Source organism: Sprattus sprattus (assembly GCF_963457725.1).
Source record: "Sprattus sprattus genome assembly, chromosome: 8".
NCBI classification, from domain to species: Eukaryota; Metazoa; Chordata; class Actinopteri; order Clupeiformes; family Clupeidae; genus Sprattus; species Sprattus sprattus.
The window spans coordinates 18,193,261-18,219,487 of NC_137927.1; the positions used below are offsets into that span (position 1 = coordinate 18,193,261).

Genomic DNA, 26,227 nt, shown 5'->3' on the forward strand with positions numbered 1-26,227 from the left:
TCATTCACTCACGTCCATCTCAGTGAGAACGCAGAAGCAGGTAAACTGAGTAAAACGTGTGATGGAATCTGGGGGGAAAAGAGAAAAACTACTTTTTCAGCCAAAACTTTAAAAGAAAGCCATGCGTGAGTTACAGCTGTTCATTGTGTTGCAAGGCATCTTCAAAGCTGGTAAAGGATCAGTTGAAAGTCAATACAAAAGAAATATGTGTAAATGCATATTAATAATGACTGATAAAAATATGACATCTGTGAACTTTTTTTAGCTGGCTTTGATTTGAGGAGTCAGGTGCGTGGCTGATATATACTCACGCAGTAGTTTTGTGATGATAGGTGGTCGCTTGGATTCTGGGGTGTAGATGCCCAGGAAATAAACTGGCACTCCAGAGAGGGCAATTGCTATGCCAATGAGGGAGTTCAGTGTGTCACAGTAGAGGGGTACTGCCACCAGGAACACTGTACACAAGCAGAAGATGATGGGGTACAACAGCGATAGCTGCACACACACACACACACACACACACACACACACACAAACAGGAAGGGAAGGGGGATTAGCATCAATCATCAATCCAATAGTTCACATTTCTTAACTCTGTATGTGAAAATACTGAGCATTACAAAGAGAGCTAGCTGAAACCACCAGTATATAAACTAGGCTGGTCAAAGATTCCCTTGTTTGCAGCCTTACAGCTGAGGATGTGATGGGCTTAACTCCTATGGTAATAACTTGGCACAATGCCAAGATAGCTGGGTTTTTTTGACACCTGAACAATTTCAATACAACAAATCGGTGGGTAGCTGCTGCTTCCTAGCAGTTAAACAAGGCAAAAGTGTTTTTCTTCACCTTCAGAGGTCTGGGTCGGTCAGGTTCCTTCCAGCGAAGGTAGATTTGACCAGCAATAGACAGACCAACAAAGAACCAGTAGCTGAAACTGTAGTAGTTGATGAGCAGGAAGACATCCTCCACAGCCAGGTAGATCAGTGCCATGGCACACTGTTGAATAGGAAAGATAATCATGACGATGAACACTCAAAGATATGGTGCGTTCCTTTTAGGAGAAACATCTCATGACTGTTTCTTGTTGGTGGAAGGAAAACAAAGGGTGTCACAGAAACTCAGACAATTAACTCAGACATTAAACTCAGACATGTCTGAAGAAAAAAAGGCCTTAGAGGTTAGCATTTTCTTTAGGAAATGACAATTAATTTACTTGACCAACAGGGGGTGACATATTCTATGTTATGGACCCTGGACACCAAGTACCAGAGGGAATTGACATTGCATGCTTTTAAAAAAAAAAGAAATCACCATCTCAATTTGTACTTCTAATTTAAATTTGTAAATCGCAACAGCTTTGACTATTGACATAACTGCCTCGACACTTGATACTGTGGTAGTTGGCAAACGTTCATCAATAGAAAATCATGAAGAATATGTTTCTATGTGTTCATGCTGCAGACTTTGACTCAGGGATTTGTCGCTTTGTTCTGTTCAACAGGGGTGTCTATTCATAGCCAAATGGGTTAAATATCACAAAAATACATTACATTGAAGAGGAGAGCAGGAACAGGAGTGAATCGTTCCATGTGAATCATGGACAAGGCATCCGGCAGATGACCCTCTCGTGCCCCCACGAAGAACAGCCTGTAAGACATGATAATTAGGATACAGATTTGCAGTGCTGTATACAAAAGCAGGCAGACTAAGGAAAGAAGTGAACATGGCAGCTACAGAGAAACAACCTACACAAAAACGCTCAGTCGTATATACTGAGCTAACCGATTGTAAAATGATGTTGCAGCACCATAAACACCAACACATATCTTGAGCTCTGGTACAGGAGCCATTGCATTCTTCATTTCAAGAAAACCAAATGAGGTACAGCTACCATGATTGTGAAGTTAAATGTCTACACTTGTGTATGCACAAAGCCCAAACTACTTAGAAACCAGGCTGTAGCTGGGTTTGCCTCCAACTCGTTAATGTGAATTTGGACCATCCCAATAGGAAATCCTGAGTAGAAACTTTAAATTCACATACAGTCTTTTAAGTCAAATAAGAAATCAATTTGCTGGAAGGGGGTGGATAAGCTCCCCCCAATAGGGTACAACACAACTAAGGTTGAAGGAAAGAATGTATTTGCGTAACATCAAATTTGTTTCAATTTTTTGTTTCTGGTAAAGTTGCCCTGACAATCTTATGTTTTTAAACCACAGCTGTTCCCAACTCCTCAATTAATTAGTGTCCATTTTGCATAAGACAACGGATGGATATGTGCACAGACTGGCAGTTCTTTTAGCCAAATGTTCATGAATGCACTTAATATATGCAAAAGAGTTTGATAGAAACCCAGCTAGTGGGTCATAGGGAGTAGCCCATACTTGATCACCTGTATACAATAACAAATCTGCTCTCTGGTTGGCTATAATTAGTGGTTGTAAGATATAAGAATAAACTGAATATTATACAAAAAGTATTATCAGTCATATGTAGTCTATGCTTCCTTATTTCTTTGGAACATTGTGGGGTTACTTAATGGGTAACCCATGTTTCCATCTGAACTTTACTGATTAATCCTTCTACCCTTTTCCTGAAATACCTCAAACTCTAGATGTCAGCCCAGAGCCCTGTTGAGCAGAATGACTCCAGATGGTGTTTACCATGTTTACCATGCAAATGTGTCCCAATAAAAACCAGCGAAGCAGAACTACGTTTTAGAGTCTCCACTACCAGGGGCCACAACTGTAACAGCAACAAAAGCCTTTCCCCGCCCAATACCCATCACCATAAAGCTAGAGGTACAATGGCAGTGGTGTGCTGAGCTCTGCCCATGTGTGTGCCTTAAGCTCCGGGTACAATTATGGCTACAAGGTGGACAACAAGAACCAAACCTAATTGACACTTCAAAATGAGGACAGTGGACCCTTATCTGTTATGTACTTGGGCTCTCAGGTAGACATTCATTATGTACTTAAAGAAAGGCAGGTGTTTTGGGTTCAGTCAACACAGAGAACGTGCTTTAATGATCTGTTCCTAAAGGCGACTATGAATGAGGGCTTTGTTCCTCACTTGCTCCGGCACAGAAATATAACGGGCTTCTCTGGTTCCAGATCAACACAAAGTTAGCTATTGACAAGACTGCGGAGGGCTTTGATTGATAGGGGACAGTGCTCTGAGATAAGGCTTGAATGTGTAAATGTACACAGTCCTACCTGGATGCAGCAATGATGGAGGCATTCAGTCCACCATAACAGGACAGAGCCACTGCTATGGGGATGGTCCAGCTCATAACCCCCAGGGTGTGGTCCGCAAATGTCTGGTGGAAAAGAACACGATGCAGAAATGACTCAGACAAGTTTACACACTTTTTTTGCATACCACCAGACCTCAATGGCCTATAATCTTGTGCTGTAGAGTTCCTACTAGGTTTACTGGTAGTCTCCCTTTATCCCCACATGTAGAATATTTCCATGCACAATCACAGCAATCCATTTAAGCTCACAGCAAACCATCAACTTTCTTAGTGGATACCTTTCCTCCCATACAACTTCAGCTGTTGATTCACATGTGTTCATCAGAGATCACTCTAGGATAAGGAGATAAGGAGGAACAAAAACAACAACTCACCACTGCTACAGCATCACTGGCAAGGATAGAACTCATGTCCAGCACAGCATAATATGCCACATTGGTCAGGATATAAATGACTGTGACGATGGGCATGGAGATGGCAATAGCCAAGGGCAAGTTCCTGAGATTTAAGATCACAGAGTGATATAAGGTAGGGCAACCAGAAAAATCACACTTTTTCACAATCACAGATTTAGCTGTGTGTGGCTTTCTGTTAAAAACTATTGAACTGTTCAATACAATTTGATTCAAGAAAACCTGAACGATCAACAAAAATATCTCTCAATATCTTGACAAAATGATGTAGAGTGAAGTTGCATCAACTGAGTCAAATCAAATAAGTAATGGTTTGTTTGTAAATCCAGCGACTCTTAATGAGTTAAGCTTAAGTCTGTGGAAAATATGTATGGTAAGGAAACATACCTCTCAGGATTCTTGATCTCCTCAGTAACAAAGTTGAGTGTGTCCCAGCCAGAGTAGGAGAAAAGTGCAGAGTATAAGGCTAAAGCTATGTCCCCTGGGTTCGTTGATGAGCCATGGAAGGACGCCTCAAAGTTTGCTGTGTTTCCTGTAACACACACACACACACACACACACACACACACACACACACACACACACACACACACAGTTTAGCTCAGTCATGTACACTGCAAGTGTTTGGTTGAATTTCACAGCATGGTGCACTGCACTGGTGCCTAGCAGAAGTAAATTCATGGGTGCTCTTTGGCAAAAGAGGTCAAATGTTGTCAAATAGAGAAGAGCCAAGGTAGCCACGTGGTTTATTTTTAAAAGCCTTAATTCTAATGGGCTCAAAACATATTGTAAAATGCACCTGTGTGCGTGCGTTGGCTTCTCTGTGCTTCTCAGGGTGTGTTTTTTCACACACACACACACACACACACACACACACACACACACACACACACACACACACACACACACACACACACACACACACACACACACACACACACACACACACACACACACACACACACACACACACACACACACACACACACACACACACACACACACACACACACACACACACACACACACACACACCAAAGCAATATGTTGAGCCACAAATTGGACAACTATGCAAGACTGCTTGCTTCGCGCCAATAGTTTACCTTGGGCAAGTTTGACAATCCCTGTGATGATGATTACGATGAGAGCCAGGACTTTGGCATAGGTGAAAAGATCCTGTACTCTGGTGCCCCATTTTACATAGGCAGAGTTTATGAATGTCAGCAAACCTAAACAAGAAAGAACAAAGCTTGCTGATTTGGATCATTAACCACACTGCTTCAGAATTTGATGACCATCACACCTGTTCATGTCTATAGTAAACATGATGGATTCTCCACAGACTGACTTTCCACTGCCCAAACTGCTCCAGTTAACAACTGGTGGGAAATGACTGGCTCTAATCTACTCAGGGAGTGCTTGTGTTTATATTGAGGTAACCTAATTCTCAGGCTCAGTGGCTCTTTGACTTTCTCAGATCTATATCTGTTTCCAGTCTGCAGTACAGTTTGTGTTATGTGTACAAATAATCAAATATATTTTTGGAATACGACTTAAGCCCACCTTTTAAGTACTCTTTCTGATAAACACTGGCTCTCATCTACTAAGTTGTAGGAGACAACAGTTTCTTGATGACTATCCTTTACACTGTTTAATGTTTGCAGAGTATATAGCCATCTAATTTTGTATTATTTCATCAGTATATGGAAAGTGATTAAATGTCTTTAAGTCAATAACATTATTATCTACATAAGTAACAATAATTAACACAAACATATAAACTGCATTGTAATACAAGAGCATGAGGCCTTTCTGACATCGGTGTCACACCAATGTGAACTCACATATGCAGGCAGCAGCGATGAGGCGCGAGGCAGTGTACGGTGGCTCACAGGTGGGGAAGAGGGGTTGCACTAGGTAGTTGGCAAATGTGATTGCAATGATGGCCTGGCTCGTGGGCTCAATGATGAGCAATGACGTCCACAGTCGGATGAAAGCGATGAATCCCCCAAACGACTCCAGGATGTAGGCATAGCTGGCACCTGACTTGGTGATGGTGGTGCCTAGCTCAGCGTAACACAGTGCCCCGATCACAGAGAAGATACCCCCGATGGCCCAGATTACCAGGGACAGCCCATAGGAGGCACTGTAGATGAGCACGCCCTTGGGTGACACGAAGATGCCAGACCCAATCATGTTACCTACAATGAGGCTGACACCATTGAGCAGTGAGATCTCCTTCTTCAGCTGCATGCTTTCCTTGGGCTGACCAGAGCCTCCCGAGTCCGTGGCCCCTGACTCAGACGGCCCGCCATTGAGCTTACTGGACTCCTGATGGTTCTCCATTCCTGTCTGTTGAGCTGGAGTGCTGAGTCCAACGACAAGGAAGGAGAGGGATGCAAGCTACTTGTCAGTAATATCCAACCTAGCAAACATTCAAAATGCACAAGGACAAATAGGGAAGGGGAGAGGAGGAGAGGGAGAGGAAGAGAGATTAGAGCTATTGTGAGTGATTCAAGTTATTGGCTGTCAGAGATGTCTCTTTGGATGTTTCCTGATAGCTTAGTACAGTTAGGTAGAGTTGAAATTTTTAGTTGCAGATAAAAGCGCTCAGAAATATTTTCCCCTATCAGAGTATGTATATCAAAATGTTAATACAGTAGTTCTAAAAACACATTGCTTTAAGTACCTTCATATGAAGTAATTCAGTTAATGGACGATTTGCAAACACCTCCATGTACAACTGTAACGTTTTTGGCTTTACACAAAACATGGCAACAAGGGCCTAAAGTAGCAGAAACCTTATAAAGGAAAGAGCATTCGAGTGAACAAAATCATGCATGCCAATTATCTAACGTTTCCTAAACTTAGGCTCCTACTCGTCATCATGTGACATCTCAACTTCTGTCTAATGTGTTCACCTAGGTGTGAAGTCAGTTCATGATAAATCATGCAATGTGTTAACCATGTGTCAAATACAGTATGAATTGAACGCCAACACTACAGAATTATCATAAATGTTTAATTGTATTCTATATAGAAAATAGTCTGGTCTTCCAACACACTCTTTAGCGCTTGTCCAAGTTCTCTTTCAAACAGGATACTAACTTCACAAAAAGTAATTATCAATGGGGGGCAGACATGTTGCTGAAAACCATACACTGCAGTATCCTTGACCTAGCAGCTTACATCGCATTATTTCGTACAGTCTTAATTTGACTAGTTGTTTTGCAGTAGGCTACTGCTCTTCCTGATTATCGGTTACGCTCTTTTAGCTATTGTTCAGTTGGATCACCATCAGTCTAAATGTAGTATTCCAGGCATTCCAAAAACATTTGAAGTACATTTTAATTGTATCATCAATCTGATGTACAAATGTTTAGTGTAGAACAACTGTGTGTGAAATACCCGTCTTGTGAATCAATGGTTTAGCCAACTATTCAAAGCTAATGCTTTAAGACGAACTCAGAGCAAGGTTTTGTTTTTAAAAGCGCAACCATGACATCTCAGCGCACACAAAACGGCCATCCGACCGCTAGGTACAATTCTTGCGCCCAATTTATCCTGGTAAAATAACTGGTTAACCAGGCAGTACTTGTTAATACCAGACAGCACTTGTTAATAATAGTAATAGCCTACCACAAAAGCAGTTTCAGAATTTGAGTTTGGCAACTTCTGCAGTAAAGTAATAAAATCGAATCCCTCCATGGAAGGTACGATAATTTACTAGACAGCTCTACATTCAATGCTTTTTACCAGTTATCTGCCTTTTAAAGTTCATTAATTTCGAAATGTGAACAAAAATAAACTTCTCATCATTGTTATCTCACGCACAACTGACCAAAACCTTGAAAATAAGATTTAAAATGTAGGTGATGGCTTGAGAAAGTCAAAGAAAGCAGGGAAAAGAATGACAGACATAATCTAGTCATAGTTGTAGCCTTATATGTGCACCGGACATAACGATAGCCTTTAAAGCCACACAAACAAAGGAAACCGCAGCGCGTCCAACTTACAGCCTGAACAAATCACAAAAGATCTAACACATAGACTATCGTTCTTTTAGACTTTTCTGACCATACTCAACCTCGTGGCAGACTACTTTAATCAGTCGTATAGCAATGCTCTAGAACCATATCGTCTACTTTGTTGTTTCAGAAGCCAAGTTTCGGTGAGCCATCTGAGCGTCATTTGCCCCCTCCTCTAATCGTAAAGGAAAAACAGAGCAGGCATACTCTCTGTCAGCTGAGAAACAGTGAGGCCAAAGCACGGAACAATAACTCGATTCCGCAAGTAGCCTAGTCTTTATTTCGAGACGGTGTTAATGAACCATAGCCGCAATTAAGCGTACAACGTAAGCGCAAGTAGCCTGACCATTCTCTGACTGGGGTAGGCTATATATCTACTTAAACCAAGTCATATAGCCTACACTCTTGACACTCAGTCATTACCACAACTGCCAATAGGAATAAGAGACAATACTGGCCTAATTTGCCGCGATATAACACAGGACACACAGCAGCAGAACAATTAACCAAATCAGACTGTGGGACAGCGTAGGCTATATCAACATTTTATTCCCAGTCCAGACACTGCGACATCCTGTTTTTTATTGACGTAGGTCTACCCTGCATCATTAAAACAAATGCAACAATTTTCGACGTTATGACACAACCCAATGCTCAACAATGTATGGTATGTAACTTACTAGAAGCTAAAATGTAGCCTAGCGATTGGATGAACTGGGAAAAGAGCCTTTCAATTAGGCTACTTGTCTAAGGCAGATTTAGTGGGTCCGTCAGTTTTCTGTTGCTAAACCAAAGCGTCGCCCTAATGCATTTGATCAGAAATGAAAAGATAAACATATCTTCAAGAAACCACCTTACCTTGATACAGCTCGCTTATCTCTCGACTGGTCCCAAGATGTTTGTCTCCAAGAGCATCACCAAGCCATCACATAGCACTGAAGGCAATTTTCAAAGATGTCACGTGACGCCGGCAATAATCTATTCACGTGGAAAAAAAGCCAAATGTTGCAGTCCCGTCGTATGCCTCCTCGTATGGAACAGAAGAAGATCTGAGAATAGTGCTTCCTCTAAACGAGCTTTACCACTGGGCTACCTGCGCCTGGCTGGATAAATATTGTCTTGATCTGTAGAACACCACCCATGGGCGGGGTTTTGCCCTGCATTTATTTAATTTAAACGCACCCCAATATCTTAGTTTAGTAAATCCAACCCACCAAAGTGTTCTGGTATGTATGTAAGGGATAATATATAGTCCGCCGGTAAGTAGGCTATAAGAAAATAAATCCCGACGGGACGAATAGGACCCTGACTCTCACCGGATTAACAGTCTAATCACCTTGTTAATCACATTTAAATTTTGGATACGATGAACTCTCAGAAGGATAAGAGTTATATTGAAGAGGGTAAATTAATGCTAAATGTCACTGTGGCTATACAGTAAGTGGAAATACTGGATTTTCATTATTAAACTACACAACACAAATATTTTCACCTTTCCCTTGGAAGTTATATTTGGTACCCAAATTATTTTAGAGTGGAGGATAGACAAATACGCACAACCTATAACCCTAGAAAGGGCCAGCATTCTGACTAAGTACTAAGTAAGAAGTAGGTCTAGTTCAGTTGCAGGCTCCCAGTCCCACATGTAATTAGACACATGCTGTGAGAACAGTGCTGTGAGACAGTGGCATGGAAAGGGACCAACATAACTTTTAACAGAAAATGTAGTTGAGACCCAAACCAAGAAACCAATGAAAGAGAATGTGAATATTTTATGAGATGTTTACTTTAAAATAACATACTGACAATACAAAAACACCTTGATTTTATGCATTATGTAATAATAACTCAACGTGTACATTCATAAAGAGAGCAAAAATAAAGGATATTCAGCGGCACTCTCACATTAGATAAGCACAAAAAGGTTTATATAACTGATAGTCATCCTTTTGATAATGTAAAACAATTAACACAGCATAATATTAAATGTATTTGAAACTGGATAGGAAATTGGTCAGCATTCAGAGATTATCCAATTGTTTTATAAAAACTACAGATAGATAGTCTATCTCCAAACCTATAGGAACAATTAAATATGTTTTGTTTGTATGTGGGACATCTACATCAACTGATAAAGTTAATCAGGTGATACAAAGTCACTCACAAAAGACCATCTGACATAGACAGACTTGTAAGCTTCAAAGGTGGTGGGTTTCGGTTGTTCTTAAAGTGTCCTTCAACTTCACTGGGATAGTAGTGTTCACACCTTCACTGATTAAATACTTCCACCATCTCTCTATATTAATTGTAAGTGTATGGTGCATACAGGTAGCAAATAAAAACAAATGTTATCAGGTTAAAATGTGATCAGGTCCATTGACACAGTTTCAATAGTCTTTTAGAGCCTGTGTTTTTGCTGTGATCAAAATAAAGGTGCGGTATGTTGTTGTCAACAATAAACAAACCTGAAGAAAACTGTCCGCAATTGTATTTCCATACACTTTTTGTCAAATTCAGAAAATTGCTCCTCACGCTCCTCTAGCTGTCTGTTCAGTGTTTGCACTCAAGAAATTCAGGTATTCTTACATACTATAAATGGGAAACAAACATAGTGGCTCAGACAGTTTCTGTTGAAATGGTTTAAGAGAGGTGGCGATTCAAATGTGTGATCATTTTGGTGGATGTGGGTTGTGATGCTATTAAACTGTATTTAATTAAACACAAAGGTGTTTCTGTTATTTACTGATTGAAATGGAGTGGTTAATAGAAACATGTGTGAATGCATTGCAATGCATTTCAACAGCACCACAAACTGCAACTTCAAAACACACAATGGAGTCAAAAGCTCTATAAATTAGTGTAAACTGTAAATACTGAATAACCTTCATGAAGCTAAGATGTATTTCAGGACTGGTGTATTAGACTGCATTAGTTTCATCTCAGAGTTCCAAATAAACTGCCAACTGAATGTAAGTATCTGTTTTCTCTATATAATGTGTTTCAATGCAATTTCAATTTGTTTGCATTTTGCATAAAACATTTTTTTGCATAAAAACACAACCAGACTAGACCTACAACAAGATTCATATAATGCACTGGAATGTTTAGAACAACATTCCTCTCATTGTTTCTTCAGCATGTCACCATCAATCTTCATTAGAATGTTATTTCTCTAAGAGCTAAACAAGAAACTCAACATAAATATGTATAGTTGTAAATAGTCCTTAAAGTGACCACAAAGTTGAAGATCACTTTTTCCTTAGAATTTGACACAGTCAAAAGCAGGAAGGGCACAAGAAGGACTGTCAACATCAGCACTCCCAAAACTTCTTTGGATCAGTGAGCCAGTTGACTATTCCTTTTGGTGGTGGTGGTGGTGGTGGCAGAAACCAGCCCAAGTGTAACAGCCACCAGGGCGGCGACCCTCTCCCCGAGGCAGCAGCAAGTGTCGAGCAGGGAGCGTGTGCGCGCCGCCAGTGTGACTGCAGCAGTGATGATCTCATAGGCCTCGTAGCTCAGGTCCTCCCTGGAGCGCAGCACGTCCAGCAGGTGGTTGAGGCGCCCCTCCGTCATACCCCTGACGATGAGTTCACGCCTCTCGAGCAGCAGGCCTCTGCAACTCACACGCCGCGGGGTAGAAGAGCCAGGCAGGCCTGGGGGTAGGAGGAAAAGGTCAAGTGTTAAAGGGGCAAAGACAAACCTACTGACACCGATTTATAGTCAACCAATGGGAACATATATTTTTGAACACTTATTGCAACTCTGGGTTTACAATCTTTAGTTTTCTGTGCTCTCAGCCTCAGATATTGTCACACTTTTATATTTTGTTATATTCCATGATCAGATGCGTTATTTCAGACAGCACATACAGGGTGACATCTGGTGGGCAATGAAAGGAAATGGAACCTTTAGTGACTTCATGTGGCGGTTTATGAAGAAACAATTATTATTATTGTGCTAGACAAGGGAAGTCAGACTTACTCCTCACATACAAGCAAAATTCAAAATTCAAAACAAATGTTCTGCTTCATTAGGGACAAAAGCAACTCAGTCTGAGAAGTTTGGAGAGAAACACTCTCTCAAGGGAGGAAGTGAAATGGACACAGATAAGGCTGTGGAGACACGGTCGAGCAGGAAGCCAGGCAGAGAGAGTGAGCGAGTGCTACCCCACAGAACTGCTTACAGTGCACAAGCATCACCCAAGGCCAGGGCCACACCAGGGGCCTGCCACCATGTTTATACCTTTCACTTTTTTTGTTGTGTTTCTCAGAGACAAAGCAGCAGAGTGTGTGTGTGTGTGAACACGTTTCTCTATTCGACCGACCAAGCATTGGCAATCAACTCACTGGCAGGACAGTATTCCCTGACTTGTAATAGCCTTGACCTGGACTGAGTTTTGAAGGTAAATTTCCATTGAAAACAAACTTTTGTCATGAATTAGCCTGGCAGAGAAAAAGATAATGTAGGATCATGAAGCCGTAGCCCAAATGAAATAATAAATGTGAGAGGGTCTTAATTATTACTACCTGTCTTATTGCTACCTAAAACATAAGAATTAGCCAAGCATGGTGGTAGCAATACATAGTGGATGTCATTGGAGACTCACCTTGGTGGTTCCTAGATCTGGATCTGGACTGGGGATGAATGGGCTGTATGTGAATAGAGCTGGAGCTGGGTGGAGAAGGACTCTTCGAAGGGGGAGAGGGACTGTGGGGAGGAGGAGATGCTGCCCAAGCTCTGCCAGTCAACTGGACTCTGTGGTTGCTAAGGACACAAGGGCTGCTGGGGGATTCTGAACATGGTGAGGCCCGGTTCATTCCACCTGGGAGAAAGAAACACAACTCAATTAAAACCGTACTTCATTATACACAATTGAATTACACTGCAGTCACAAACAGAATGTTCAATACCTTACCTAACATCTGAGGAACCTACTGGACTCCTACATTCGTTGTCTCTGTTTCACTTTAGCCTTCACATATTGTCAGGCCAAGTAGACAGAGAAATCGCAGTGGCCTTTAAAGATACATTTCTATAAAAAGTAACTCATTTAGAGGTTTTTTTCCCCACACAGAAATAAACTGGCACTATCAATTGTTTACAGACTGAATGAATAATGTCCTTTTAGATTCAAGGACTTATGAAGTTATTTTAGTTCCCAGAGGACCTACCAAACAATACACAAAAATAAGCAGGGCAGTAAGGTCTATAAAAGGGATATGAAGACAGGACAAAGACACTGGCTGAACCTATTCACATTCATAATTATGACAGAACTCTGCATAACAGGCTGTGAGTTTTCCTCCTTATCCATTTAGTCATTTGTATGTCTGTATATTTGTATTTTCTAATATTTTTGTCTGTAAGCAATACTGTCCTGTGCAGTAGGGAATATATAATGGGGGTATCCAACCCAACCCCTTCATGCATGACATTAGAAGCTACGCCTATGGAGACTCTCTTATAAATTGGTTGTGTCCTTGCCCTCTTCTTCTGAGATACAATGACTCAAGTGGTTGGCAGATGACGTCACGTAAGTGTATGTGCTGGGAACTGAACACAGGAGGATGAAACCTGGCCTGGGTTGAAGTGTGTCTGTGTTGGCACAACAGATTCCAATGTGAAAATGTCAAATAACACAAACTTGGTCTGGCACTACAGTGACGTATCACAAAATGAGCTTGATGGCAGGACAGTGGTTTGAGCAAGATAACACTTCTCTTACAATTCCCTATCCGCAATAAAGTAATAAGGCTTGTTTAGTCTCATCTTGGGTCATAAAAAACACCTAGTATTTGGTCGCTGTTCCCTCAGAGAGCTTCTAAAGTGTTACTCAAATGAACTCAAAGCGATGGAAGAAGGACACGTCTGATTTGTAAATGAAAAAGTAAATAAACCAAAGCACTTGCCGGAGCAGCATCTGATGTGGTGGCCAGTCCTAGGTGGTGAAGGGAGAGGAGAGCTTTTGCTAGGACTGCTCCCAGCAGACGTGGGAGTCTGTGGGTGTGGCCGTGGAATATCCATGGGCAATGTTTTGGAATGCATATACTTGTAGTCACCTGAGATCTTTTGGGCAAACACAATGACATTTTATTATTGAATTAATTAAGGATGATTGATTGTAAAATGTATATTGATTTTATGCTACAATAGAAGACTAACATTGTTACGTGAAGAAACAGAATAAGTAGGCAGTTGCTTGTTTACCTCAAGATTGTTCAACTCAATGGGAATTTCCCAGGCTGGTGAGTTTTTACAGTTCATCAGCGCCCTCTCCTGGTTGGAGTAAAGAAAAAGAAAAATTATCTGTTATGCTCTTATGCTCAGAATAATGAACATAATGAACCTCCAACAACAAAACAAACCCTGGCGTGTTCAGGCCTGTCTGACTTCTCAGCCAGATTGCTGTGATTGCTGGTAATGTAGTTCTGAGTGTAAGAAGATATAAGCACCTTAAACTCCTTCAAACGAAGAGCAGCTTTGACTGGGGCCACTGGATCAAAAGCCAGCAAGGCTTTCCTCAGGTCCAGAATGCAGTCTTAACACACACACACAAAGACAGAAGAAGTGATTACATTTTTTTTATATTTATATAATTAAAGGTCAACCTAACCAAAACCAGTACTTCTTGCTGACCTTCCGCAGATGGACGTCTCTGTGGGTCACCGTTCCAGCACCTCATAACAAGCTCAGTAAGGGCATGGACATTTGGTGTATCCAACGGCAACAAATTGCTTTCTGATTCCTCTTCCAAGCTTTGCTCTGTGCCATGCAACATTATCTGCAGCTGTACAAAATCTGAAATAAGGACATACACACCAATCATGTTTCAGACACGGATTAATACTCTATCCCAAACAAACACAGCAAGCAAAAGGATTCAGTCTTGTATCATACCGTTGAGAGAGTGATTAACTGATACAAGACACATAAAGAGTCTTTATTATATACTCTAAAACACAGTTACGAGACACACACCCACACATGTACAGATAAGACTTGGTAAGTCTGCGTACCTTCAGAAGCAAGTTGTCTGTTTAATGTCTCCCAAAGAAGGACACCAAAACTAGAGGAAGAACACAGTGATTTCTTGAGATATACCCATTACTGAACCGCACTGTTTAAAAACTGATAAGCTCTATGTGATGTCAAATTAGCTTTGTTAAACCCTGGAAAAACAAACACTTGATTTTTCAGATTACCCATTTAAAACTTTTACAAGAACTCTTTAGAGCATTAAAAAAATGTCCAGGCACATGTATGTGAATGTCTTAGGACACCTGATAAACTCCCTCTAAAGTCCCCTGAATGTTGGCAGATGCTTTGTGCTTGATGGTTGTGTGTGAATTATATTAAGCATTTCTATGACAGGCCTTCACACATCGACACAGTAGGTCATTGCTATATTTCAAATGTGCCACCACAGAAGAGGAAATGCATAAGATAATCAAATATATCACCCCCATAACTCACCTGTATATATCTGTCTTCAGTGAGCTCCCAGTCCCTTGCAGTGCTTCTGGTGACAAATAGGCCAAGTTTCTGTAACATGGCCGGACCAATTCACTTGGGTACAACTCTGACAGCCCCCAATCACATATCTGGACAAATAACACACACACAAATACAGAAAACACAGCAGAGTTATACATTACTGAATATATATATAATGTTTTGCCTTGGAAAGCTCTTAAAATCCAACATATTTCTTAGATAACTGTCTGAATCAATACCTTAGCACGGTAATGTTGGTCTAGGAGAACGTGAGTGGCCCTGAGAGCCAGGTGAGGGACGTGGATTGAGTGGAGGTGTGACAGGCCCTCTGCGATGTCAGAGAGGATCCGCAGACGAAGGCAAACAGGGAATTCAGGGTACATTTTTGTCTTAAACAGAGAGAGAGAGACAGATGTTTTTTTCACAAGTACATCACTTTTGTTTGCGTAATGATTTGTTCAATTTGTAATGGTGTATTTAGGTTATCTTATGTGCTTTGTTACACACATTGAAACATTAGCATAGCTGTATGTGCTTCAGGCTGGTGCTCAAGTGCATTGCTTAATGTGGCACACTTATGTTTTTTTTCTGTTGTACATTGATTATGAAATAACACACACTCTTGATTAGCCTGATTTTAGAAATACAAGATCACAAAGCCAGAGCAGTGATAGGAGGCTTTGAATACCTCATGTAGGATTGAATGCAGTGATCCCTCGGTCATCCATTCCCACACAAGACCTGACAAAAAACGGGTCCGATACACTCCAAGCGGAAGCAAAACCCTCTCCGAATAAACATGGTGTGGCTGCGAGGTTTTCTTCTCCGGCTTCGCCCAATCACCTCTGACAACAAGTCAAAGTGTACACACAAAGACAGACTTTTTAAATATTTCAGCTTCTGACTGGTCACTTCTCAAACTCTTCAAATATGTCTTGTATGGCAACAGCATAATGAGACATTTTATCTTTGAGCAGCTGCAAACCTAGCATCAATGTAACATCTACCTTGTCCATGAGAGAAAATGCCGTTTCCGTAATATAGCTCTTTCCTAAATAAATCCTGGAAAAACAGGCACTTTTTTCTTAAGTCTAAAGCCTACATAACAGGTGAACAGGTGTTCATCCAACAAGTTGTTGCATACGGAGTTTACTTTTACCTCTGAGACGTAGGAGAATTCGGCAAGAGTTTCACAGCTACAAGTCGCCCTGTCCTGCAATACCGACCCCGCAGGCAGGCTCCTGCGCTGGATGAGACTTTGGTCAAGTTCAGAATCTCCCTCTCTTCGATTTGAGGCAATTGGCCAAGATGAGACATTCTTCGGATCCTCATATGTATAACAAATCATAGGCTAAATATTCACAGATCACAGAATACTGCCCTACTCCACGTCCCTACATTAACGCCTTTTCGCAGGAGTATGAGATCACTCTAACTACTGAGCGACTGTTTACATTGGAATACTGTCGCGGACATCCCCTGCTTCGCACACCACTGACAGATGTTTACGTGCAATTTCATTGGCTGCTCGCATGTCTGGAGAAATCCCCTTGCCCTGGGCTCGTCTGCTGACCTTTTTCTTTTTCTTCTTGATTTCCCCTCATTTCGTGCGTTGGGCTTGGTGAGAGTAGTCTACACAAGAAAACAAATCTACGCCAAGTTATCAGACATGCTCTTCATCTTGACTAAAGGGCATATTAATTAACTTATTTTAATTTATTCGCTAGAATATTATAATTGAGAATGTTTACATGTGCTACCGCTCAAACGGATACGGAAATAGTGTTGTTGTTTTTTTAAGGCAAGGAAAGTAGATTGTACGGTCTCCCATGCCATATGGACATGTTTTTAGGACACATTTTAATCAGAATTCTCTTCACAGTTTAGCAGTTCTTATATTCACCCAGGAGCGTTTCACTACAGGGGGTTCTTCGTGTCTAACCAAAGTTTAGTGTTAAAACATTGTGCTGATCAGCTATAGGCTACGTTTCTCTATTTTAAGCGAAGCCTTTCTAGGGGAATTTCCCTTTTCGCTCCAGGGTCATATAGAGTTTACACCAACATGCGTTCCGTGCAAGAGACGCCTCTAATCACGGAAGTCCTGAAATTGAAGACGTTCCTGAATGCTGTGTAAAGGAGGCTCACCTCTTAGATATGTTGTTTACCCGTAGGACTATACTAAATATTGTAGGGGAGAACTGGGGACTGGAGTATCCTGAGTTTTGCCAAGTTGACGAGGAAGTGCAGCCTGATAGATTGTCATGCGGGGTCTGTAGACTGTAGCCCATGGACATAGATCTAGCTATGATCATCTATTCTATACCATACGATATACAGTTGATCATCTATATGTGTCTATGCTGTAGCCCGTGAAAAATACACTAGACAGCAATGATTTGTATCCTACAATAGCTTAAAAACGAAGCCCCCTAAGGGTCAGGGTGAGATTTTTTTAATTGTGAGAATTAATATTCTGTATATATTTTTTAGCTACCTTTGCGTTCCCTCGCAAAAGCTCTGCGTTCCACGCAATACTTTTGGATTCCTTCGAAAAACGTTTTGAACTCACGCAGTTGCCACTAACATGCAACACCATGACATGGATCAGCTAACAGAAACAGAAAATTAGGCTAATTCACTTTAGGTCTATATCGGTTGTTTCTGTAGATATGGAAGAAATCATAGTTTGTTTATCATAATGTCTCTGGTTTAACACTTGACTTCATTATTAATGTGTCCGGTATTGTATAGGCTAAATAGTCTTACTTCTGTCAAGTTTAGCCTAGACTACTTCTCATGGGCTACAGACACCACATTCTGTGAAATGCAATCAGTTCAATTGTAATCACAATAAACAGCATGCCCCAGCCTATGTGCTAATAGGCCTATTTTGAATACCACGTGGAAGTCAAGTCAAACATTTTCATTGCTCATACGCACAAAACAAGATGTGTAATGTGTGAAAAGGTGCTTAGGTCTAAGTCCTAGTCTTAGTTAAGTCTTAATGAGGTGCATATTTCATGTCAAATAAGTTAAACCCAGCAGTGTTAACATGGGCTTGTTAATTTGATTTCTATGTCATAGACCCCCACCGCAGTCGCTTTTCCAAACCCCCCTACAGAAGGCAAAGGCCACAAAGAAACTAATTTTTGTCAGCAACATCGATGATGCTGGCAAGATGGGCCGATACAGTACTGTTTGTGTCTTAATTTTAAAATGTTGTTACTTTGGTCCTGAAGATTTTTGTCTCTGCAGCGATAACAGACTCTGCTGAAACAAGAAGTAGGTGCTATCTCCTGGATATATCATTTTATTTTGGAGTGACTTTTATACCAAAGTCAATTATATGATATAATACTCAAAAATACTGTTAACTTCGTTGCATGGTCTGTATTTACCGTACTGTGCATTCTTCTAAAATGGCTATGGTGCACCATTCAAGAGAAGAAGAAGACACCATTGATATTCTATGCATGTTATATTGGTTGGGATGTTGTCCTCAGCCTTTTTAAACTTTAAACCAAACTCATCCCCTCATCCAAGCGCAAGTCATTCAAAATTGCAAAGGTGTGTTGTCAAAAAACAACAGCAGTACTGTATTTTGTGTATCTGTCTGGGAAATGGGTGTATGTAATCCAAATAAAATAAGAACCTGCACTGTAAACCCAGACAGTTCAACTAACTTATTAACATTATGTATTCAGTACTTAAAACCTGGTATTTAGTTGACCCAACTTTAAATGTATTAGTTTTCTGAGCAAGTGAAGACGTTTTAATTGTATTGGAATGTATTTGTTTGAGTAAACATTGCCTGATAACTCATATTTTTTTAGTATCTGACGTCATCAACATCGTTGAGAACACCATTGCAAAAATCTTGTGATGAGGGACGGAGACAGCAGACTAAAGGTAGAGGAGTCGTTTAGTAATCGAGAGGTTGGAAGGTTGCTAGTTCAATTCCCCACTCCTTACCAAGTGTATAAGTGTGAACCCCTAAACTGCTCCTGATCTAAAAATGCAAAATTCCTTGTAAATCGCTTTGGATAAAAGCATCTGCTAAATCACAGATGTAAATGGACTTCTGGCAACACTGGGAAGCCGGTCGACCAATGACAGTTCTCTCTACAGTAAGAGCTTGCGCAAGAAGTTGGAACGTAAGGGAGATACCCTTTCAAAAACTTGTAAGGGCGTAATAACTACAGTGTGAAAGACCCAGAGAAACACACATATCCGACAAGGCAAAATCCTGTACAAGTTTGGAATAATATGAGTTCAGAGAACTCACAAATTATGAAAATGATAACAAAATAAATCAGTATAGCCAATGTATAATTTTTAAGTTAAGTTTACTTAAAATAAAATATATATGTACTCAAATTTTATTATGTAATCGGTTACATCAAAAGTTTTAAGTACTCTGAACCTCTTTTCAGGTTTACAGTGTGGTTGTCTGTATAAACTAAAAACTCATCTCTTTACATCCGTCTAAAGCTAGTATCCGCATATGTAATAGCAGCCTCTTTGAACAGGTCTGCACGACCAATAACTGCGCAACAAAATACATCCTCAAAATTGTATGAATTTGAGAACAGTGTCTCCCTTTCCTCCTGTAGAGCAGGTTTCCTGTCAAGAGGATCTGTTCCATGCACAGTTAGATGCATAAGGTGTCCTTCAGGGATTGTGTATTCTGCAGCCACAACCTCTGCAGGATGGAAAACAGGGTGAACCAGTGTGTGCCAGGGCTAGACTGGCACTTCCTGACTACGGTTGTGGCTCCTCAAGAAGTCCTTGTGCCATCTCTGGCCGATGATTACCCTTGTTTGGACGTGAAGCACAGTACCACAAGGTTCTTGTTCTGACTTCTTCATGGTTCTTGTTCTACTTACTTACTAACTCATTATCATATTGAGTGTACAGCAAACTGCAGTGACTGTGAAACACTGGAACACTGGAAAGTTCCTCAAAGTGTCTGTTTTTTTCCACCACAGGTTTTGACATAAGTTATTGTCATTAGTTTTGTTTCCCCTTCTGTCTCAGGTACAGCCCCCTGATTGCTGACTTAGAGTTAAGTAGGGAAGTGAGGATCAGTGAGAGCAGGAAAATGAAAGTTACATTTTGAGGATGACTCATGAGTTTAGGCAGTTTATTACTACTTCAGTTTGATTTTATATATACATACATCCGTGGCCAAAATTATTACAACCCTTGGCATATTTAAGAGGTTTCAGGTTTTTTTTTTGAGTTGGCCATTAAAATACCCAATAAATGAATGAAATATCTAGAAAGTCATCATTGTGCTCTATAAATCATAAGGAGATTTAGGTCATTTTCCTTCCAAAAAACAAGCTAGGCCTATTTCACTGTCAATGTCACACAATCATGTTCCTTCACAGAAGAAGCCAAATTACCTGTGTAATCATTGTCAGGTGTGATTGTGGTTAAATTGATGGTGATGGCAAGAGTCTTAGGACCCAGCTGTGTGACTCTATTGAATGTACAAGGCCTATCATGCTCATTAAGTGATTGGTAACATCAGGGTTTTGTCAGTGATGCCTCACCACCAATTGGTATAAATTCAAAGCCTCTTGAAGTAGACCTGAAGCACATGTTGCTCTTTGAACATGGCTAAGGTGAAGAAGGAGCTAATGGGTTTCAATAAAGACCCTTTCTGCTGCTAGCTGGAGGTACCGCCGCATAGTCGAGGACTTGAGATGCAGTCCAAGTTCTGTAAAGTTCATTTAAGACAGACACGATGCAACCAATTCACACCAGAACCGAAAGGGCAGAGGTAAAAAAAGAAACTTTCAGACAGACAAGTGAAGCTTGTCTTAAGGACTGAAGAAAGACCTTACGAGAACTGTGTGACAAGATCAACACCACAACGACTTATGGTTCAACAGTGTCACCAAGAACTGAGTCAGAAACTGGGAGAAGAAGGACTTGTTGGCAGAATAGCAGCCAAGAAACCATTCCTGAAAGAGAAAAATAGAATGAAACGCCTGCAATTTGCCAAAGAACACAATAAATGGACAAAGGAAGATTTGTATAAAGTGTTCTGGACTGATGAGTCCAAGTTTGAATAATTTGGCAACAAGCAAAAGTGTATGTTCGACGGAGGGAGGGGGAGAGATATAAATACGAGTGCCAACAGTTAAACAAGGAGGGGGTAGTATTATGCTGCGGGGTGCCATTTCAGCCTCAGGAACAGGTGACTTAGTGGAAATTGATGGCATCATGGATAAGAAAGTAAACCACAACATTTTGGTGAGGCATAGAGTACCATCTGGGAGTCGTGTTATTGGGCCTGGATTTATTTTCCAAGAGGACAATGGGCCTCATTTTTTTTTTTTTTTTTTAAGGTTTATTTTTGGGCTTTTTTTATGCCTTTATTTGGACAGTTAAAGATATGCCAGGAAGCGAGGCAGAGAAGAGGTGCTCGAAGGATTGGGAAATGACATCAGGCCAGACTTGAACCTATGTCCACTCGGGCAATGTAGCCCGTAAGTGGGGGGCTTTATCGGCTTGCACCACCATGCCCCCCCCAATGGGCCTCATTCTTGAATGCAGTTAAAAACAAGTTAAGAAGACATCTACTTACGATGTTTCCGGGACAAACCTGGCATAATGAAAGTGTTTTCATCTGGGATTCGTTTTAAACTTAGACCAGAATTTAAGAACGCTAAATAGCAGTCGTAAATCGGCCAGACTGTTCTTAAGGGTTGAACTTATTATTAATAATAAAAATAATAATAATAATAATTATAATACATATGAAAATATTTATATCATTAGCAATTATGTTTCACATTTATAGTCATGATTCCGAGACCAAGGCATTGTGGTTTCCTAAAATAAATAAAAGCACTACACGAACACTGCAAATGGTGAATAAATAAATAAGCACTAAACTCAAGCACGTGAATATAGCCATAGTGAAATAGAATGGACACATCTAAATTCTGTAACAGTAGCTACCTCCACCTCTGCAATTGTGAAGTTAGGTCTGCATTTACTTGACCGCTACTCGCGTTCCGCTTTGAAAGGATTTTGATCAGTCTGAAGTTGCTCTCGCGTTGCATGTGGAGTCTGTGGATTGTGCACACGTCTCTTCAGTTGCATGCCTTTATAATGCCTCTCTGTATGAAACTTCAGGTGCACGAGAACGCAATTTGAGAATCAGTGCACAACTAAGGACACTTTGGTGGTTAAAGAACACATTTCCAGGTGTTCATGAATCTGGGAGAGATCTTTTCTAAGGTTCATCTTTCGAAGTCCGTAAGAAAACATTTAAGAAGACACTTAAGAAAATGTTCGAGAATGTAGGCCAATGACCCTTTACATTCTTCTAAAGATTGCCGGAACTGTCTGCGACAGAAGGAATCTGCTGGAACATTGAAAATGATGGACTGGCCCCCTCAAAGACCTCAAACCCATCGAGCAAATTTGGGGCGAGTTGGAAAATATACTGGACAGATCTATTGTAGATTCAAAGGAGAGCCTTTGTCTTAAGTTGTAGAAGGCATGGGATAACATTAGTGTTGAAGTTCTCAGGAAATATATTGACACTATGCCAGAGAAATGTGCTGCTGTAATTGCTGCAAAAGGTGGACATACCAAAAATTAAAGTTAAAAGTGGGTTAAAACAGCAGGACTCACTTCATCTGATATTTGTTGGGCAAAGAAAAGGTCAATATCCGATCTGCCAAAAAAGGCAATAAAACCTTTTCTGAAATTCTCAACTCACGGAAGGAAGACCCAGCCAGTACCCTTTGAAATCAAGGAATGGAATTGCATCATTGTTGATTTGAAAGGAATTTTGGAAAGACTATACCGGGGGTCCGTAAATTCACTTTGATATTTCAACACATTTCCAGATTAAAATATTGTGTGCAGGGGAAGGGGGCGTGGCGGCTGTGGTTACAAAGACCCATGCTCGGCTGGCACATCAGTGGACCGCAAAATACCTTCTATTCAGAATGGTGGTCCCTGGGACAAAACCAGTTGGAAACCCTGGACTAGATTGACTATGTTAAGGGGGGCGGAGTTCCTCAGAGTCAGACAAAGAGGAAAGAAGAAAGAACAAGATTGGATTGCATCCTACAAGGGTCCATTTAAGTGAGTCAAGTCTTGAGTATTCAATCAAGAGGACATGGGAAATTTGAGAGTTGAAGGAAAGGACCTAGAGAAGTATCTTCAACAGCTACATACGGACAATCAGAAGCATGTGGATCTCATGATACCGACAGACATTCCTCCAATCGGAGAAATCACCAATGGATGACGGCCCACTGGAGAGAGGTGCAAGAGGTTGTGTGTTGTGTAAGGGCTGCATTGCGCCTGCTGTTTTAAAATGTCTATGGAAGCTCATGGTGATAATATGAAAAAATGAACACTTCTGAAGCTGTACCATCAGGCAGGTGGTATTTTCATTCCAAAGGAGAAAAACGCAGTGACCATGGGCCATTTCCAACCTATCAGTCTCCTTAATGTGGAAGGAAAGATCTTCTTTAGTGTGGTAGCAAGGAGGTTGGTCACCTATCTGAAGGCAAATTGTTTCATAGATAGTTCCATGCAGAAAGTAGGAATGCATGTTTTTTCTAGATGTTTGGAACATGATAGCATGATTTGGCAGCAAGGACAGAAGGCAGAGCCCTCCATGTGGTATCCTTTGACCTCACAAATGCTTAGATTGGTCTACTGTGGAAGGCATTTAGGTAATTTCAGGTCCCTGAGAAGATTTCAGCATTGGTAAGGGCCTATTTTGGGGATATTCAGTTGTGCTTTAACACAAGTAACCACACCACATGTTGGCAGCATTTGGAGATAGGTATCACGACTAGATGTACCATTTCACCGTTGGCTTTCACCATGGCAATGGTGGTTAATATAAGCACCCGGCTTATATGGATGACATGACAACACTGACAATTACTGCTCCATGTACCTGTCGGCTGTTAGCCAAGTTGAATGACAAATGGGTAAGGATGAAAGTGAAACCTACCAAATGTAGAAGAATCTCATCATCAGTAAGGGAAAACCTGTGGAAGAGAGGTTTTGTATTGATGGTGAGGTGATTTCTTCTATTGCAGAAAAACCTGTGAAGAGTTTAGGCAGGTGGTACAAATCACAAGGAGTGACCAAGGGCAGGTTTCAGAGGGGGGGGGGGGATGATCCAGAGGGGGTTGAATACAAGGGGGTTTATTTGGCAGTCAGATAAAAGGCCAAAGATAGAAGTTAAGTCACGTCAGTGATGACTGTTGTGGTATGACCAAATCTACTAGGACAGGGGTCTTCAACAGGGGGTCCGCGGAGGTACTGCAGGGGGGTCGCGAAATCTTTGGTTGATAAGACATTTTTTATATATATATATATTTCTAAAAAAAATTAAAAAATCCAACCAATTTTTTTTCCACAAATTTAAATGTCTTCCGAATCAGAATTGTATTTATTCCCTTTAAATTTACATTAACATAAATCCAGCATATTATAGCGAACGTATAAATTGATCAAGAAGACGTTATCTTTCAGTCCAATCGACACATTCAGCTACCCACAGGAGCTCTCTCAAGCTGGGCACCGGTTTACTCACAGCACCTTTTATGCAAATACGACAGCACAGGCACTAGCCAATCAGATCGCGTTTCTGCTCAAGTCTAAAGAGCGCGAAGATCAAAGATAAAAGAAAAGATAAAAGATGGCGGACCAAACTCCATAGCTGGTCTTTTTTTTGCTTAGATTAAAAAAATAAAATAAAGAGACAGACACTGTACAAGGTCTAAAAACGTTAATTGTACCTGAAAAATAAGTCTGAGAGGATTTGTGAGGTGTATGGGCCCCCTAGCTAATGTTAGCATGCTACTACCTACAATCTTAACAACTTGCTAGCGGTGTGATTGGTTTGTTGACCTGTCAATCTCACTATAACATCTATGTTGTCAACACAACTCCATGCGCCAGACTCCTCCTCCGTAGTTATTGAAAAGAAGATACATCTCACTAATGTGGGAGGATGTGTGCCATCGACAGATGCTTGAGGATTCACTGTCCCTTTTTTATGTATGATGAAATAAAAACATATATCTGTGAATTATTTTAATAAGTTGTTATTAATTGTTAGCTCAGAGTTGTTTGCAAGATGTATGTTTATAAATGGCAGTGGCACGGCTACCCTGTACCTTTCATGTTGTTAAATGTTAAATTAAATTCAATGTTAAAAATGTTAAGTTAAATTTGTTGTTCAAAAATGTTAGGTTAAATTCAATGTTAAAAAAAAATGTTAATGAATATATTAACCTTTGTATTATTTGAATAGCTTAGTATTGAATACACAATAACAGGGTAGCTATGTTTATTTGGCACTAGGCCCAGGATATTATAAACAAAATTTTATGAAATTTATATAGTAGGGGGTCCCTGCTCATCTCGCCATCAGTTTGGGGGTCTCTGGCATGAAAAACGTTGAAGACCCCTGTACTAGGAATAATAGAAGGTTTTGTTATCAAAAATCAAGTTTTTACAAATTCAACTGTAGGCCTGCTATACAGCAGGCTTAGAATATTAAGTCATTTTAGCATGGATTAACACAGAATTGTATTTGAAATGCTGCAAGGCAACTTACAAACGACGATATTATATTTTATATGAACTGAGAACCTCTGCGAACCAAGAACCTCTAAGGAAGCAGATGTAGCACGCAACATCTCTGGTTCTATCCTTTGGCAATATGAAAATCTCCCTTTTCCTCTACCACTTTACAAAGCTCCACCCCCTCCAGGATCCTCTGTGAAACCCCTGATGAGTAATATTCCTCTGCATTGCTGTAATGGTCTTGTGACCCAGCTGATGAAAGACACTCCTAGTTTATGTTAACCATGTTTTCAGTCGGCTGACAGGCCATTGTCTTTTCTTGTGATGTTTCATTACTGCATTTCTAAAAACAGTTGACAAAGCAACTTCCTCTTCCACGGTTCAGAAGGAAATAAGATATAATGAGCAATGACTATGAGCAAAAGTCAAGTGGATGATAATCTTTAATA

At 40.6% G+C, this 26,227-nt stretch overlaps 2 protein-coding genes across 2 annotated transcripts; both read right to left on the minus strand.

Annotated features, from left to right (window-relative positions):
* Window positions 1-6,015, minus strand: slc7a6 (solute carrier family 7 member 6; the record flags this gene model as incomplete). Its single annotated transcript, XM_080844148.1, has 9 exons — window positions 1-68; window positions 312-495; window positions 847-996; window positions 1,551-1,647; window positions 3,216-3,319; window positions 3,631-3,754; window positions 4,057-4,201; window positions 4,773-4,898; window positions 5,514-6,015. 9 exons carry the CDS (start codon window positions 6,013-6,015, stop codon window positions 1-3), a joined length of 1,500 nt encoding a protein of 499 aa, XP_080700274.1.
* Window positions 6,016-11,033: 5,018 nt separating this feature from the next.
* LOC308369450 (receptor-interacting serine/threonine-protein kinase 2) lies at window positions 11,034-16,508 on the minus strand (the record flags this gene model as incomplete). Its single annotated transcript, XM_080843896.1, has 11 exons — window positions 11,034-11,350; window positions 12,304-12,519; window positions 13,595-13,763; window positions 13,905-13,973; window positions 14,150-14,235; window positions 14,334-14,495; window positions 14,714-14,763; window positions 15,171-15,298; window positions 15,431-15,580; window positions 15,880-16,036; window positions 16,351-16,508. 11 exons carry the CDS (start codon window positions 16,506-16,508, stop codon window positions 11,034-11,036), a joined length of 1,662 nt encoding a protein of 553 aa, XP_080700022.1.
* Window positions 16,509-26,227: the final 9,719 nt, after the last annotated feature.